The 18008-nt window shown below is 39.4% G+C and overlaps 1 protein-coding gene across 1 annotated transcript in view; it reads left to right on the top strand.

Moving 5' to 3' along the window:
- LOC119488138 (inactive N-acetylated-alpha-linked acidic dipeptidase-like protein 2) overlaps window positions 1-18008 on the top strand; it is a 341328-nt gene that overhangs the window by 316181 nt on the left and 7139 nt on the right. Inside the window, 2 exon segments of the mRNA XM_037769477.1 lie at window positions 563-656; window positions 13374-13572. Coding sequence (XP_037625405.1) covers window positions 563-656; window positions 13374-13572 — 293 coding nt within the window.

The following is an 18008-nucleotide window of genomic DNA, read 5'->3' on the forward strand; positions in this document are numbered from 1 at the left end:
ATTTGGTATCACTTCTGTTCTGGAAAGCCATCCATCCTCTGAATGCTCTAGGTCTCTAGTTTGTGTTTGTAAAGTGTCATGAGGCTGTGATTATCCTAGAGGTCAGAACAGGTCATATTATACAGTGATGTCAAGTTACAAAAAAATGGTCTCACTGCAATGAAATTACATAATAAACAATGCCATGTGCAACGCACTGATAGAAAATATTGTTGCATTTTCTGACATGTCATTGTCATTTACTATCGGGAGACAGCCAACAAATGTGACTTTGAGGTACGTCTACACTCGCACACAAAGAGGGATGAGGAAAGGAGATGCTGAGTGCAGATAGAGGCATGTGTGCACCGTCCACACGGGGCATAAAGACTTGTGACACATTTAGTTAGAAAAAGTCATGTTCCGGCAGGATCTGGCACAAATTAAGCCCTGCATTCCCACAATTTAATCAAACTTTCTGTTTCTGTGCTTACATTGGAATGACAAAATACATGAATGCAGCAGTGGGGGGAGGGGGGGGAGTGTAACTTCATTCAAATCTTTTTTGGCTGTGTTTCTACAGATGACAGCTGAAGCCATTCTCCGACTGGTCAATGATCCTGTGCTGCCATTCTACCCTCTGGACATTGCCCTGGATGTTCAAAACAAACTCAAAGGTAACTCTGATCAGTGGTGGGTGGAGTAGCCAAAAACTGTAAAAGTACTGTTACTTTGCAAAAAAAAGTACTCAAGTAGAAGTTAAAGCAGTTGTAGTGAGTAACTTAAAGGTCCCATATCGTGCTCATTTTCAGGTTCATACTTGTATTTTGTGTTTCTACTAGAACATGTTCACATGCTGTAATGTTAAAAAATCCTCATACTGTCTGCATGAATATATCTGTATTTACACTCTGTGTGAAATGCTCCGTTTTAGTGCAATGGAATTGCGTTGCTAAGCAGCAGTTTGGGTCCATGTTTACTTCCTGTCAGTTGATGTTATTTACATACACTGCCACAGGAAATAAACTGGGACACATTTAGAATGTTTACGTTTAAAACCGTGTAATGGTCTAAATATTGTATATTTGTGACATCACAAATGGACCGAAATCATAACGGCTTGTCCCAAAGCACAATTTCTGAATACGGGCTGTGTGTATTTCTCCGTATATTGAACGTTTTGATATTTTAACAGTATTTTTAAAGCACTTAAACCTGCTTTATAATATAAAAGACATGAAAATCTCACTTTTTACAATATTGGAGTGGGCTACACCAATAAGTAAAGAGTAGTAAAGTAAAAATGAAAGATTGTTGTTTGAAGCATGATATACTGTGTTGTATATGTTATTAAACGTATTTCCATTAACACAACAGACACACTGACAGTTCTCTGATGTGACCAGCGTTCACAACCAGAGCCCGCTGCACTGTGCGCCGTTAATTCATCTGTAAATATCAGCTGCTAGCGGTGTTTGAAAGCCACAACGTTAACATTACTCCCGCTGTAGCTTCAACCGTGCTGCTTTGAACTGAGTCATGTGGAGTTATGGGTGAGGATAACAGAGCATAGCTCGGAGGACGGCTCGTTTTGATTAAAATGAGCTTGTAGCTCGTTGCTTACCTTATGAGTTATTGATCCGGGAAGTTCAAATATTTTCCCAACTTTAGTGAACTAGTTCAGTTCTGCATTACTCTTCCACGATGAAAAGGGGAATAACTCTTCATCCGTAGAACGGTGTTGAATATGTTTACCAGTATTATTTTGGCCAGTTGGTACACACATTCACCAGGGTGTTAATTATCTCCTCATTACTTAGGATTGCTGATACTAGATTTCATGCTGACTCGCTCATAGTGACAAACGAGTCTAGCAGCACCAAGATCTGTACGGATAATGACCCTAAACCAAGATGGCGGCAGCGCCTTGATGACGTAAGATTTCATTCCACATTATCAGTTTCATTCCATAAATTCAGGATTTCCTTCCATATATTCAGGATTTCATTCCATATTCTCAAAGTATCATTCAATATATTCAGGATTTCAGTCCATATTCTCACATTTCATTCCATACATTCAGGATTTCCTTCCATATATTCAGGATTTCATTCCATATTCTCAAAGTATCATTCAATATATTCAGGATTTCAGTCCATATTCTCACATTTCATTCCATACATTCAGGATTTCATTGCATATATTCAGGATTTCATTCCATATATTCAGGTTTTCATTCAATATTCTCAGGTTTTCATTCAATATTCTCAGGGTTCATTCCATATATTCTGGATTTTATTCCATGTTCTCAAAGTATCATTCCATATATTCAGGATTTCATTCCATATTCTCACATTTCATTCCATATATTCAGGATTTCATTCCATATATTCAGGATTTCATTCCATATATTCAGGTTTTCATTCAATATTCTCAGGTTTTCATTCAATATTCTCAGGGTTCATTCCATATATTCAGGATTTCATTCCATATTCTCACATTTCATTCCATATATACAGGATTTCATTCCATATATTCAGGATTGACGCTCTTCTGACGTTCCTGGTGTGTCCGGGCTGTTAGTTTCTCTCCCGCCTCCACGTTTGTACTTTCAGACATCTGCTTTATTTTACTTTTTCGCTTCCAGCTGTATAGGAGTCGTGTTAGGTTGCTGCTGATGAAAACCCAATATTTCCTAAATTCTGTGTTCTATATATTTGTAGAAGCACCCCCCTTGGCTAGATCCAGCAGGGTATGATGTGTTGTAGGTTAGGGGAATGACATATCAAATCAGTTTTAAGTTAGACACACGGATTGCCAATACAGGCACATGTTAAATTCAGGAAAGCGGTCCTCTGTGTATACGAGCTACATCGAGCGATTTACATATCTATCCCCCAAAAGTGTGCAACTTGCATGGTAAGAAGAATGCAGCGCTTTAGTCAAGGTCTGAGCTTAGTATAAATTTACATTTCCAAAATATTCAGCAGCTAGCAAGCTGTACAACCTCTCAGGCCCTCTGAACCAAAATCAGCTTATTCAGTCACAGTCTCGAAGCGTGCAGAGAATCTGTCCTTGAATATTAAGATGACCTTTGAAAGAGGATGCACAACAGAGGCTTTGATGAATTTAGCCTGCGTGTTGTCTTCGATTGCGAACTCAGAATAAACAAAAATGTCATGTTGCTTTTTGTTCTGCACCGAAAAAAAACCTCGGGTGTGTTGTCAGGGTGAGATTTATGAATAGATAATATATGCAGTGTTTGAGTTGCTCTGTACTACATATTACACATTTCAATAAGAAAATGCACACTGTAAAGAATTAATGCTTCCTGCTTGAGATACAATAGATCTACATAACAATGTCTGGAACCATTTACACAATAAGATCGGAGATTGAAAGAGATGAAGAGGCGCTCTCCGTCGCATGTACTGTGTGGGCTTCAACTAGAATTCTCATTCATTGTACTAGCGAGGCAATTGTTCAGTGGCACAGGTTCACTGGCTCCGTCTAAGCATGTAAGCACCGTCCCATTAAGGCCTAGATTGAGTGGTTATGCTTCCCCTTCTGAGACTAATGGGCAGATTATGACCTGAGAGAGAGAGAGAGATGACTGATCATTACACCTGCCTGTAGCCTCTGTCTGTTTCTTCATCACATTGTACCTCTATATGTCTGCTCCCCCCCCCCCATCCCTCCTTTCTCCTCTCTATCAATTCAATTCAAAGGCACTTTATTGGCATAAAAGATACACCTTCTTGGCAATTTTGCGCATTGGTGGTGAGGTGAAGAACAGTGCTGCAATGCAGTGAGCATCATTTCATCATCCAGCCAAAACACAAATGATAAAGCAGAATTATACCATTAAAGTGGCAGTAGGCAGTATATTTTTGGCATCATCGGGCAAAAAATCCCATAATAACCTTTCAGTATAGTGTAATTCAAGTGTTCTGAGAGATAACTAGACTTCTGCAACTCCTCATGTCTCCTCTGTTTTCAGGCTTTAGAAAAATCTAGCCCGTGACGGGAGATTTTGACCAATTACAGGTCATTTCATTGAGAACGTTCCTATTGGCTGGGCTCCGGTCATGTGACTGGAACTTGGCGTTCCTTCACCAGATTTCACAATGGCGGCGGCGTCACAAACTTCCTCATTTTACAGCTAAACCGTGCACTACAAGATGATTCTGAAAACATTTGAGGAGAGAAATAGGCTTTAACATAACAGAATATTGATTCATATTTGATCAGCGCTGCCTAGTTTGACCGTTTGGTCGGAGTTCGTGAGTGATTGACAGCCTGCTCTCAGATCAGCTCTTACTGCTTGTTTTCCTCCGGTCTGTGAAATCTTGCAGATGGCGTTAGGAGCACCAGAAGAAACAGAGGCACATGATTGTTTTTTCAGGTTACCTGTTTCATGTACTACTGTCATGATATAGCGACCGTTTTATAATAATAACTTTTTGTATCATATATATTATATTTGCTCCAATCTTGCCCACTTCAGCTTTAAGTGGCTAAGCTATTTGATCATTACTACATACAGTTCACTAACTGTTGCATTTTCTTCTGGACCAGTGGACAGGTTGTCTCTAGCCTGGTTCCAGACCTTTCACATTCCTAAACAGCTAGCAGTAAGCTAAAGTAACGATACGTTTTTACAACGATATGTATCAATTTCCATGGTTCCGTTACGATTCAAGGACGATATTTGGCTCATCTAGAGCGATACGATTTCAATGACTTGAAATCGATACATTAACTTTTTTTGCCAAAAATTCAATCAGTGTGACTGTGAAATAAATATCTGATACTGAAACAGTGTAGGTCAGGATTCCTCAAAGTTTTTCTTGTAAAGGAATCAGGGATAAATTAATTACGGCTATAAACAAGTAAACAACGATTAATGGCAATATATATATCGAATATTGAATGACAGTGCCAATCTCAGAAAGATGGCAACAAAACGAAGCAGGCTGGCGGCGGCGAAGAGCCAGACGAGCGAGAGACTTTCAAGCCGCGTTTGAGGTCCAACATGTGGAAACATTTGGGCTTTTGCAAAAAGGGAGGTTTCCTTGATAAATCACTCACAAGAATATGCAAAGACCAGAAAAAAAATCTTAATATCAATGAGACTGCCTGATTAAATTAAAATATATAATTGCAGTAAGTGTCATTTTCCTTATACTTACATTCAGTTTTACTATTTTCATCAGATGTGTGTCATCAAAAAGAAGCTGCTTGTTACAGATTTCAGGCCCCTAATTGGTATTAAATTGAATTCCATTATAAACGTCTTAAAGTTATAAATCTGAGTATGGTGTAGATACTCTCAATGCTTCGTACCGAGCAGCTATTGTTCAACCAGAAAACAGGTGGGAGAAAACTTTTATCTCTGCTGGTTAAAAATACATAGAGGCACCAGATGGACAGAAAGAAGAGGAGGAGGAACAGGACAGCGAAAGAAATACTTTTTGAAGTGTGTGTGTGTGTGTGTGTGTGTGTGTGTGCGTGCGTGCGTGCGTGCGTGCGTGCGTGCGTTTGTGTGTGTGTGTGTGTGTGTGTGTGGTAACAGATAGTGAGGCATGATAAATAATTCCTGGTGTGTGTGTGTGTGTATACAGTGTGGGTTGTTTAATGGCAGTGGTTGCAGGGTAAAAGCTGGCATGTAGACACTAAGATTTGAACACCTTATAAATTTAACCCAGATAGAAGAACAAAAGAGTGAGAGAAACAGAAGGATGAGCCACTGATTCCAAACCACCACTAAGAATTACCATTTCAAAGTTTTCTTTAAATAATACCTTCAACGTTCCACAACATAGTAACACAAGAGTGTATAGGCTTCTGGATAATTTAACAATAGAATGGATTTAAATCTGCACTAATTCATATTTTCATATAAACAATGGATAAAATTACTCTATGTAATGTGCCCAAAGAACTCCGATACTGCAGGTTTAACAAAACAATTTTATCTCGACGTTCACTTACTAGCTTTTTCTGGCGTTTTCAACCAAATCTCACATCTTCGTTAGTGAATTGAAGTTGGCTCAGGTCATCGTGTGATTTGAGTATGAAGGTGACGGTTATAGCTATCAGTTTTAATTATTTCAACTTCTGTCAGTTTGGTGCACCAGACCAATAGATGTGGGTCGTTGGGGCCCTACTATGTTGTAAAAGTGAAAGCGAAACTTGAAAACAACACGTTGTAAAACTGAATTAAACGTTACGTTTTCAACACAAACAAAAACAACTTCTACTTTAGGTTTAAGCAACCAAGCTACAAATATTTTAAGGTTTGGGCAACAAAACAACAACATTATGTTGGGGACGCAGGTAGGGGCTGGTCTTGTTATTAGCAAATTTTAAAGATAATTATGAATAACAATACATATATGTATATACAGTATATTACTAATAATGGGGCACCAAATTATGTTATCTCGCTACAATGGCACCTGGCAGTGGGGGGGATATATTAGACAGCAAGTGAACATTTTGAACTTTGTGTTGGAAGCAGAGAAAATGGGCCAGCGTAAGGATGTGAGTGACTTTGACAAAGGACCAAATAGTGCTGGCTAGACGACTGGGTCAGAGCATCTCCAGAACTGCAGCTCTTGTGGGATGTTCCCGGTCTGCAGTGGTCAGGACCTACCAAAAGTGGTCCGAGGAAGGAGAACTGGTGAACCGGCAACAGGGTCAGACCCGAGGCTCATTGATGCACATGGGGAGCGAAGGCTGGCCCGTGTTGTCTGATCCAATAGAAGAGCTACTGGAGCTCAAACTGCTGAAAAAGTTAAAGCTGAAGTAGGCGAGATTGGAGCAAATATGATTAAAACAAGTTATTTTTATAAAACAGTCGTTATATCGTGACAGTAGTACATGAAACAGGTAACCTGAAAAAAATGTTGTGCCTCTGTGTCCTCCGGTGTTCTTAACAGCATCTGTAAGATTTCACAGACCCGAGGAAAACAAACAGTAAGAGCTGATCTGAGGTCTGCTGTCCAGCTGCCGTCTATGAGAGCCAGCTGTCAATCACTTGCGTACTCCGACCAAACGGTCAAACTAGGCAGCGCTGATCAAATATGAATCAATATTATGTTACGTTAATGCCTATATCTCTCCTCAGATGTTTTCAGAATCATCTTGTAGTGCACGGTTTAGCTGTAAAATGAGAAAGTTTGTGACGCCGCAGCCATTGTGAAATCTGGTGAAGGAACGCCAAGTTCCGGTCACATGACTGGAGCACAGCCAATAGGAACGCTCTCTCAAGATTTTTTAAAGCCTGAAAACAGAGCCATGAGGAGGTGCAGAAGTCTATTTATCTCTCAGAACACTTGAATTACAATATGCTGAAAAGGTTATTATGGAATTTTTGCCCAATGATTCCAAAAATATACTGCCTACTGCAGCTTTAATGCTGGTTCCGATAGATAGGTAAGTAAGTAAGTAAGACTTTATTTATATAGCACATTTCATACAGGAGTTGCAGTTCAAAGTGCTTTACATAAAATAAATAAAAAACAAGCAGCAAGAGCAGTGCATGGCGTCAACAAAATCAAGATAAAAGTAATAAAACATTTTAGAACAGTAGAAATAGTAAAATATAAATAGTGCAGAATAAAATTCATAGTGCAAGTTACAGAGAAAATGCGCTGGTAAAAAGATAGGTTTTAAGATGTCTTTTGAAAATGTCTAGCGTGTTTGCTTCCCTAATATTTATGGGTAGTGCGTTCCATAATTTTGGGGCATAGTTGACAAAGGCCGCATCACCAATCTTCTTACGACTGCTTCTGGTGACCTCTAATAGACCTGCATCTGATGATCGCAGTGTTCTCGCTGGTGTGTAGTTTGTAAGGGAGTTAGCAATGTAGCTAGGTCCTTGTCCATTTAGTGCTTTGTATGTGAGGAGGAGGACCTTGAAGTCAATTCTGAAGGTGACAGGAAGCCAGTGCAAAGTAGCTAGGACAGGACTGATGTGTTCTCTCCTCTTAGTTTTTGTTAATAATCTAGCTGCAGAGTTTTAGGTGTCAGAACACACAGTGCATCGTGGTTTGTTGCGTATGGGGCTGTGTAGCCACAGACCGGTCAGGGTGACCCATGCTGACCCTAATGTTATGGCTGATCGGTGTATAAGTAAGGCAAGACACATGTCTTCTACACATGAATGGTTAGTGAAGCATGTGTTCTTTTGTATGGTCTATTCAAAGATTAGTGTGTGTGTGTGTGTGTGTGTGTGTGTGTGTGTGTGCGTGCGTGCGTGTGTGCGTGCGTGTGTGTGTGTTTTAGCAGCCCCCTGTGGCAGAAGACCAGTGATATTTAATGGATTCTTCACAGCCGGCGTGGAGAGCACTGCAGTAGTCATGACTGGCAGTCATGGAGGGGGACTCAGATCAAACAACCAGAGCTAATTGAAACTCCCCAAAACCTTTTGTTCAACTTTTTTAAATCACTATTCTCCTTTTCTTTTCTCTCTTCATATATATAACTGCCTTTGGTCTAGTCTGATCTGACATAAATCTCCATTAATTGACTGTAGTGATGGTGCTCAGTAGCAGAGCTGCCTTTGGTCCTCAACAGGTAGAACAGGCTGTTGTCAGTGATGTTATTACTAGAATACACTGAGGAAATCAAAGTAACCGTGTGTGCCCATTTGCATGAATTATGCCTTACAACTGGATGTCTCTTAACACCTATCGTATGATGTACTGTATAGTTTTAATTAGGTATATCTCAGAGGCAAAGCCAAAAAAAAAAAAAATTGCTGTATAATTAGATTGAAGGTAGAGAAAAGGGGAAAAGGTGACCACTCTAATGGGGCCCAGCATTGTGACTTCAGAATGTAAAAAAAAAAAGCTTGACTACAGATAGGTGAGAAATAAAAGGGAACAAACGTGTCAAGGTGAATTGTTGGGCCACTATGAGCATCCAGAATACTTAATAAACCTACACAAGATTGGCACGATGCACACGACTGCCAAAGCCTCCTCCTGTTAGCTTCAGCGGGAATTTAGGATGCATTTTTGCACGGAACGAGGACTGTGGACTCATCTTTTACAGTGTATTCGTGCAGAGGGGATCACTTCACAGTTAGTGTGGAGAGTAGGAATTATTACAGCGACCGATCAAGGTAGAAATAGAATGTGAGTATTTCATTAAAGGTTCCATATTGTAAAAAGTGAGATTTGTATGTCTTTTATATTATAAAGCAGGTTTAAGTAATATAAATACTGTGAAAGTATCAAAACATTCAATCCATGGAGAAATACACACAGCCCGTATTCAGAAACTGTGCGTTTGAAACAAGCCGTTAGGATTTCTGTCCATTTGTGATGTCACAAATCTACAATATTTAGACCATTTCACAGTTTTAAATGTAATCATACTAAATGTGTCCCAGTTTATTTCCTGTTGCAGTGACATCAACTGACAGGATGTAAACATGGACCCAAGCTGTTTCCTAGCAACGCAATTCCGTTGCCATTCCGTTGAAATGCGCTAAAACGTAGCGTTTCAGACAGAGCATGAATACAGGTATATTCAAACAGATGAGAAAAATAATGTGTTTTTTTAACATTAAAGCATGTAAACATGTTCTAGTAGAAACCCAAAATACAAGCATGAAGCTAAAAAATGAGCATGACATGATTTCTGTCCATTTGTGATGTCATAAATATACAATATTTAGACCCTTTACACAGATTTAAACTTAAACATTCTAAATGTGTCCCAGTTTATTCCTGGTTGCAGTGTATGTGAATCATGATGTGAGCCATCAGCTGACAGGAAGTATGGACCCAAGCTGTTGCCTAGCAATACAATTCTGTTCTAATTTCGTCGCAATGCGCTAAAACAGAGCGTTTAAGAAAGAGGATAAATATAGGTATATTCAGGCCGACAGTATGATGAAAATAAAGGTTTTTTTGAACATTAAAGCATGTAAACATGTTCTAGTAGAAACACAAAATACAAGTATGAACCTGAAAATGAGTATAATATGGTACCTTTAAAGTATTTACTACTCTGTGTGCTACTCAGTTCCACATAATCAACATGTGGATCTGCTAAAAAAAAACAAAACATTAAACTCTACTTCACTTTACAAAAAGGTGATAGAGTGCATTTACCACCGTAGCATCACAGGAAGAATGTCTTAAGGTGCAGAATCTCTGTTGTGGCTCGTGTTCTTTGTGCCCTAGAAGAAGTGCATTTAAAATGTCAAAGCATCTACTGCATGGTTTAAAAAAGCAATGTTTTTTGCCTTCCCCCAAACCAGCTACTGTAAAAAAGAGAGCTACAGGAGATAAATAACTACAAAGGGACATCCTGGGGCCATGGATTTGCCATTTCCCACACATAAACTCGTACTTAGAAAAGAAGAACATGCAGTCACCTCATACCTCAAATAAGGTGTTTTTGTTTTCAACATATTTTGACTTTTTTTGTTTTGTTATATATATATATATATATGTATATATATATATAGAATGAGAATCAATTAAACCTTTATGACACCCAACGCCAACGTTCATAAACATCTTTAGATGTTGGTGAACTAAAAAGTAAGAAAAATATTCTGTTGAATAAAAGCATCACCCTAGAGCTCTTTTTGTCTTTCTCTCTTCTCTCCGCTGCCATTATCACAGGAGGCCATGTCCCAACTGTATACCCAAATACAAATACACTCGCGCACATCCCCATGTGTCAAAAGATGTGATGGATTACAACAATCAAACAATATTTCATGAGTCCCAGCTGGCTGCGAGGGAGCCAGAGCCATTTAAATTTGTAGGAAAGAACAGATCTCTTTGTCTATTTTTGTCCCCACTGTCTTCCCCTCTCCTCTCAGATGAGTCACACTCTGTTCCCAACCTACTGTGACACACAAACACACACACACCAATGTGACCGGTGTGTTACGTGTTTTCGGTTCATAGTCTCTTTTTGAGTAAAAATAAAAACTATACATGATCCTAAACATGTCGTCACCTCCTACTGCTTTGACCTCAAACAACTCTTCATATTCTCAAAGTCAGACAATCTATAGGAAGAAACCCTTTATAAACCAATCCCAAACACATTTACAGGCCTTAATAAAAAAAAGCAATTTCTGTGCACATGAATCTTTCACACCTGTTATTAGTTGTCTCTTCTTTTCTTTTCTTTATATTTTTCTCCTATAGATGTGTCACATATGTTTGCCTGCAATCTTTTTCATGCAACATAATCAACATTATCACCAAACAGAATGTTAATATTGGATTGAATTCTGCAAAACCCAGTGTTATGTCCAATGACAGAATTTTGTGTCCATCTAAATATGTGCCAACAATTATGGTGGGGTTGATGTTAGGTAAAGGTCATGCCCACATACTATATATACAGCCAGAACAGACAGAGTGTATTTGTATTTGTGTATACAGTTGGGACATTGCCTCCTGTGATAACGGCGGCAGAGAGAAGAGAGAAAGACAAAAAGAGCTTTAGGGTGATGATTTTATTCAACGGAATATTTTTTACTTTTTAGTTCACCAACATCTGAAGATGTTTATGAACATTGGTGTTGGGTGTCATAAAGGTTTAATTGATTCTCATTCTATATATATATATATATATATATATATGCACATATAGCAAACGTATCTCTATTTTAAAGCAAGACTTGTAACACATTAGGAGTACAATGCAATCTCTACATGAATTGTAGACATGTCCACCTCCATATTGCTTCCATTTTTCCGCATATGACACTTTCATCACACAAAAAAAGGCATAATAAATAACACATTTTGCATTTGGGGTCATTGTTATTGTCTATGCACGTGGAAATTGAGTTGGTTAAATTAGCCGCGCCGCATCGCGTAGCGATTGATGCGTCGGGTGTTCACACCAGCTGTGTTTCAGCTGCGTTTCTCTTGTTGCTGCTGCTGCCAGCCCTTTCTTTCTACATAGAGTTTTGCCTTTCATAATGGCCATTTCATTTCATTATAAATGAATGATTATATTTATTTTAGACAGAGAGAGGTTAAGAAAGGTGTGGTAATTTGTAAACAATTGTAATAATCCACAATTAAAACCCCGTACTACATCCATTAATGGAGCCGTGCAAGTCACTGCATGTTCTACAACACTGTCTAGAAATATTTCAGAATAAAAGCCTCGCAGTTAACAAATGAAGGAATTCTGTCCACAGAAAAAAAGAGTTTAAGGCTTTTATTTTGAAATGAAAGCAGGATAGTGTTGATTTCAACCCTGTACTTTATTCATTCATGGAGCTCTATAAGTCACTGCATGTTCCACAGCACTGTCCGGCACATATTTCAGAATAAAAGCCTTGTGTTAACAAATTAAGGAATTCTGTCCACAGAAAAAAACGCTTGAGGGCTTTTATTTTGAAATGAAAGCAGGAAGTGTTGATTTAAAAATAAGTCTTTACTTTTTTTCATCTCCATAAGATATTCTACAGATAGAGACATCAAAACTGTAGTAATGTTGCTGGTATGATGTCAATATACAGTCAATAGATCACTTTCACTGTCTGTTGTTGCTGTGAACCGCGCGACTCACGTCAAAAAAAGGCAAGACCTCGAATCTCTAGAAGAGACACAGCTGACATGCAGCCGTGTGGCTGCTCTAACCTGTTAATACGGACGCCCAAATAAAAAACAACAGGTAACGCAGCCGCCACGCGCTCCTGACGTTCCCAGTGTCAACTCGGCTTAACTGAACGTAAACCTTTTAGAGCTGAAGACCTGAACCTGAACCTGTGTCCAACACAACAGATTTCAGCCTTTCCAACACAGTCCCATTGGATCCAGCCAGAATTCATGTAATAGAGCCAAGAATACATGCCACTTAAATGTAGATGCAAGGTAATTGATTTTCAATGCCAAATGTACCGTAAAACAAGCCAGCTTTGTGTTGACGGGCTAATGTGGTTAGCATTGTGTGAGTAGCTGCTGAGTGTGTCTGTGTGTGTGTGTGTGTGTGTGTGTGTAAAGCTGAAGCTTATCCGACCTTACCAATGACCGGGGTATATCCTGGTAAGGGCACCAGTCTATCGCAGGACTAAAGTACTTCCCATGTGCCCTTGGCTATTCCATTCCATTAAGTTCTGTTATTTCAGTCACTGCAAAGTAAGTTTAAAGTTTGAAGTGAGATTAAAGTACACACCACGGGAGAGCAAAGTGTTCTAATGGCAGCAGTTGTGTGCAGTTGAGTCTTAGTACCCTTGTTCCCTGTGTTTTACAAAATGTTTGCACTACGGCGTGGAAAAGAAACAGATGATGTAACTCATCGACAGAACTCAGATGGACCCGCCCTTTAAAGTTAAGGTCAGTTTTTTCACATGTTGTTTCTTTTTTTTCTCCCTGTATCATATATGTGTCCAGACAAGAGTGCGGTAACTCAGCCCATGCTGTCCTCAGCCTCCTCTCTGAGAGACCACGCAGCTTTCTTCCAGTCTGAAATGATGCGGCCAGCAAATGACCCTAAAGAGCGTGACCCCTCCCACGTGCGGATGCTGAATGATGTACTCCGTGACCTGGAGAAGAGTTTCATCATCCCACAGACACCGCCTGGAGTGTACAGGTAGGAGACAAGTTAAGCTTTGGTTTTACTTTACGCAAAGGACGGCTGCACGCATGAGCTGATGTAAATGTAGTAAGAGAACTGGATATAGCGTTGGAGGCAGTGCCCCATTTTTTTTTCTTCTCGTTAAGTAAAGACTTTATTCTCTTAATATTACAACTTTTATTCTCGTACCATTATGACTTTATTCTCATAGTATTACAATGTTTTTTCTTGTAAAATTCGGACTTTATTCTGTAAATCTTTGATTTTTTTTTCCATCAATGTGGCCCTAATACTCCGTAGTACATTTGCACTTTGGCCCTCACTGCATTAGACTTATATACTATATACTTAGACTATAAACTGTGTTACCTACATCACAATGCTCAAATGTTTTGCGGCTCCAGATTTTTTTTTTTGCCTAAAATGGCTGTTTTGATAATAAAGGTTGCTGACCCCTGGTCTAGGTAAAGTCTGAGGTGTGAACATCCTCTCTGCCCAAGTTCCTATGACTTGGGAAGAAATGATTTACGTAAATCCCCCATCAGCCATCCATCTTGCATTGGGTGCACCCACTTTATTTTTCAACGTGTTCTACATATGGAGCAGAGCAGCAATAATGTAACATAAAACTTGAGCTTCACAGTGAACACATATTTATTCCTTCTGACAAAAAAAGGGAAAAGTTGAATAATTTACACAGTGTCTTGATTTTTTTCCAAACGCAGCTTTTTCAGGGCAGAGCAGCAGCAATTCATTCATCGGCTCTGCACGGCGCTCGTACAAGAAAGTGAAAGCTCCAGATTAGTTGGTGAAGTTATTTTAAGTCAAACTGTCCAGCTAAAGAATACACACACAATAAATCATATCACATCACATTAGTTGAAGGACAGCTGATAGTAGGGGACTTTTTTCTCACTGACTATATTTCCATCTCATAATAGTAACACCTCTGTTCTGTTTGACTTTAGCATCCTCACAGTGTGTGTGTTACACTCTGTCTTCCCCCCCACAGCTCTGTGGCTGTCTACTTTTCAACTAGATTTTAATGGAATAAATGGCTTCTGCTGTTTAGTGTTATTCACAGTTTATGGCAGTAATAGACATGTTAATTGTCCTAGACTGCCATTAGCATCCAAGCTAAAATTAGCTGCTCCATCATGCTCGGAAAGCATTAAGTCTTAATAGCGCTCATTTATAAAGGAAGTTACCGCTCCCTCAATGGACAAAGACAATTAGACTAAGAGCACTGAAGACTTTTTCCAATGTTTTCCTTGATGGTTTATGTAGTATTTTAGGCACCTAAGGTGCATTTTTAAGCAACATAAACACATAATGATATCACTTTGGGTGAACAGCAGTGCAGTAACACATATTCACAATAATGCCTATGATTTGTGTATGATACTTGTGTAAGTATAACCTCTCATTAAATTGAACACTGAGCCTTAAAACACTTTCCAGAGAATCCCATTCACTATTATAAAGGGTGTTTGGATAAGTCAGTGCAGACCTGTTTGTGGTCTAGTTGTAAAAAATTCAATTGAAAGATGCAGTTGCTGCTGACACTGGAATGAGATTCAGGCTAACTGCTCGTGGTCACCAGCACAGTCCGTGGGTGGCCCTGCTGTGCCCTGAGGGATTTGAGTTATAAAACTGTAAAGCTGAACAACTGCATTCATGCTCAACCGAAGAATCGATACTCTACTACAGAATACTACGTGTACATTACACATGTGTATGTCATTTTGATCAATGGTATAGTTCACTGATAAGATAATTTAGAAGATGTGTTACAATTAAAACAAGGATTTTTAAGGTTATGTTTTCACCGGCGTTGGTTTGTTTGTCTGTTTGTTTGTCTGTTAGCAGGATTACTCCAAAAATTTGCGATGGATTTGAATGAATTTTTTGGAGGGGTGGGGTGTGGCACAATGAACAACCCATTCGATTTTGGTGGCGATCTGGATCATGATCCGGACTCAGGAATTTTTTTTAAGAATTCCGATCAGCCTGAACATTAAGACCACAGGGTATAACACATGCGCAGTGTAACTGATGACGCGTTGATGACGCGTTGATGACGCGTGACCCCGCCTCCTTCCTCCTTCTAAGAGCAGAGAGATACGTGTGTGGATGTGTGGCGAGACTCCAAGGTGCGGCGGGAGCTGCTGGCCGTCCGCGGTGAGAAAGAAAAAAGCGGTAGATGACGGGATGAGAGACAACGTAGTGTAACGTTATACAGACATAACAAGGATGCTGAATGAGAGAGGCATCCGCCGATACGTTACACAGAAACACACCGTGTTAATAACAAGCTGACTGCCTTACGGTACCGCCAGCTGTGAGCTGTGAAGTCATGCACCTTGGCGGAGGTCTGCGGTCTCCGAGTGCCATTCTAGTTTTTTATTATTATTATTAAAAATGCTGTGTCCCACAGAATCAAGCTCATGAATGATAATAACTACCATAACAGTAGATTACTATCATTAAAGGCAAAGACATTATATAAACACTCAAACACAGGAGCAACAACACACATAGCCCTGCTGGTATTACGGCTGAAGAAAACAGCAATGCCAGAGAAACACACTGGCATAGATAATAGTCAATGAATTGTCCATAGCATTACAAAATATACGAACTGCATAAATTCAACATGACAGCACGGTGGCTTGATAAATGGCCCAGTTTGTCTGTAAACAGAGCCTCGAGTCTGACCACAAAATATGTGACTACCAGACGAAAGGTACTGATTCAAGTGTTCATAGGTGCAGCTGTTCAGCAGCTGCTGCTGCAGTATGAACATCAACAGAATGGATACATATCTCTGTCCATCCCTATTTGTGTTCTTTTGTCGGGACATTATGCTTCTTGTGATTGAACCAGAGTGAATGCACTCATAGAAACTCATGTGATCCTGTGATTCGTGCGTGATCTCGTGATATCGCGAGAATCCAGCTGCAGTGCGAGGTAAAGAACTGACAGCCCTCCTCACAAAACAAAACAACTCATTAACCCTGACAAGACAATAAATCTGTTTTTATTTGTCTGGAGTCGCTCTCAAAAGACTACTCAGTTGAATTTACATGAGGCATCACACTTTTTTGGCAAACCTCTAAACCACTTTATACTGCTGTGATGTCACATGTCAGTTAATGCATTTAGGTATAGTATTTATTTAGTATATGCAATTTGGACTTCACTTACAATTTAAAGGTCCCATATTATAAAAAAGAGAGATGTTCATGTTCTTTTATTATAAAGCAGGATTAAGTCTTATATGAATACTGTGAAAATATTGAAACGCTCAATCCACAGGGAAATACACAGCCCGTATTCAGAAACTCTGCATTTGAAACAAGCTGTCAGGATTTCTGTCCATTTGTGATGTCACAAATATACAATATTTAGACCCTTTACAAAGATTTAAATGTAAAAACATTCTAAATGTATCCCAGTTTATTCCTGGTTGCAGTGTATGTGAATGTCATCAGCTGACAGGAAGTAAACATGGACCCAAGCTGTTGCCTATCAACGCAATTCCGTTGCAATTTTGTCGCAATTCTGTCGAAATGCGCTAAAACAGAGCGTTTCAGACAGAGGGTAAATACAGGCATATTCAGGCCGACGGTATGGGGAACATAAAGGTTTTTTTGAACATTACAGAATGTAAACATGTTCTAGTAGAAACACAAAATACAAGTATGAACCTGAAAATGAGCACCTTTAAAGATTTGTTTTATTTTATTCAAAACATTGTACTCTTTTCTTCCAGTTCTAGACTTAGAACCCCTGTCTTGGGAATCTGCAAGCTTATACAACGTCTTTATCCATCCCATTAATGTGCTTCCAGAGCACCAAAATAAAAAGGTGTTCAAATCCACAAAATGACCAACGTACCCATTAAACACAGCCAAGTTAACAATTTCTGCTCCTAACCTTGAACCTTAACCGAATTCCTAGTCTTAACATTTCCTGCAGTAAAAGGGAGGATAAGCCGAAATGTTCTCGCAGACACGCCATGCTGCTGTCGGTGTTGGATGGATGTTGCTACTTCAGTGTGTGAGTGACACCTGGGGCAGTAGACATAGTTTAAACCCAATTTGCTGTGTTGCAGCGCAGGAGACAGCCTCTATTAAGGGTTTGATGACAGTCCGCTGGTTAGGGGGACATGGACGGACAAGATTACATTGGTTCTGAGGCACTTTTTGTCATGATATCACTCCCCCTTTTTGAGTCTTTTTTGTTCTCTTTTTATCACTGCAGGTTCCAATTATTTTTTTATCATGTTAGGAATAATATCTGACAAGTAGTACATTCCATGGTTTACAAAGGGGAGGCAAACCACCCTCCGGTTCACTTCACTGTTACAATCATGGAACTTACTACTTGGAGGGTATTATACCATGTCACATTCCAACAAAATACCATGTGATGAAATTAAGAATACC

This window comes from Sebastes umbrosus, chromosome 5, assembly GCF_015220745.1.
Source record: "Sebastes umbrosus isolate fSebUmb1 chromosome 5, fSebUmb1.pri, whole genome shotgun sequence".
NCBI lineage: Eukaryota > Metazoa > Chordata > Actinopteri > Perciformes > Sebastidae > Sebastes > Sebastes umbrosus.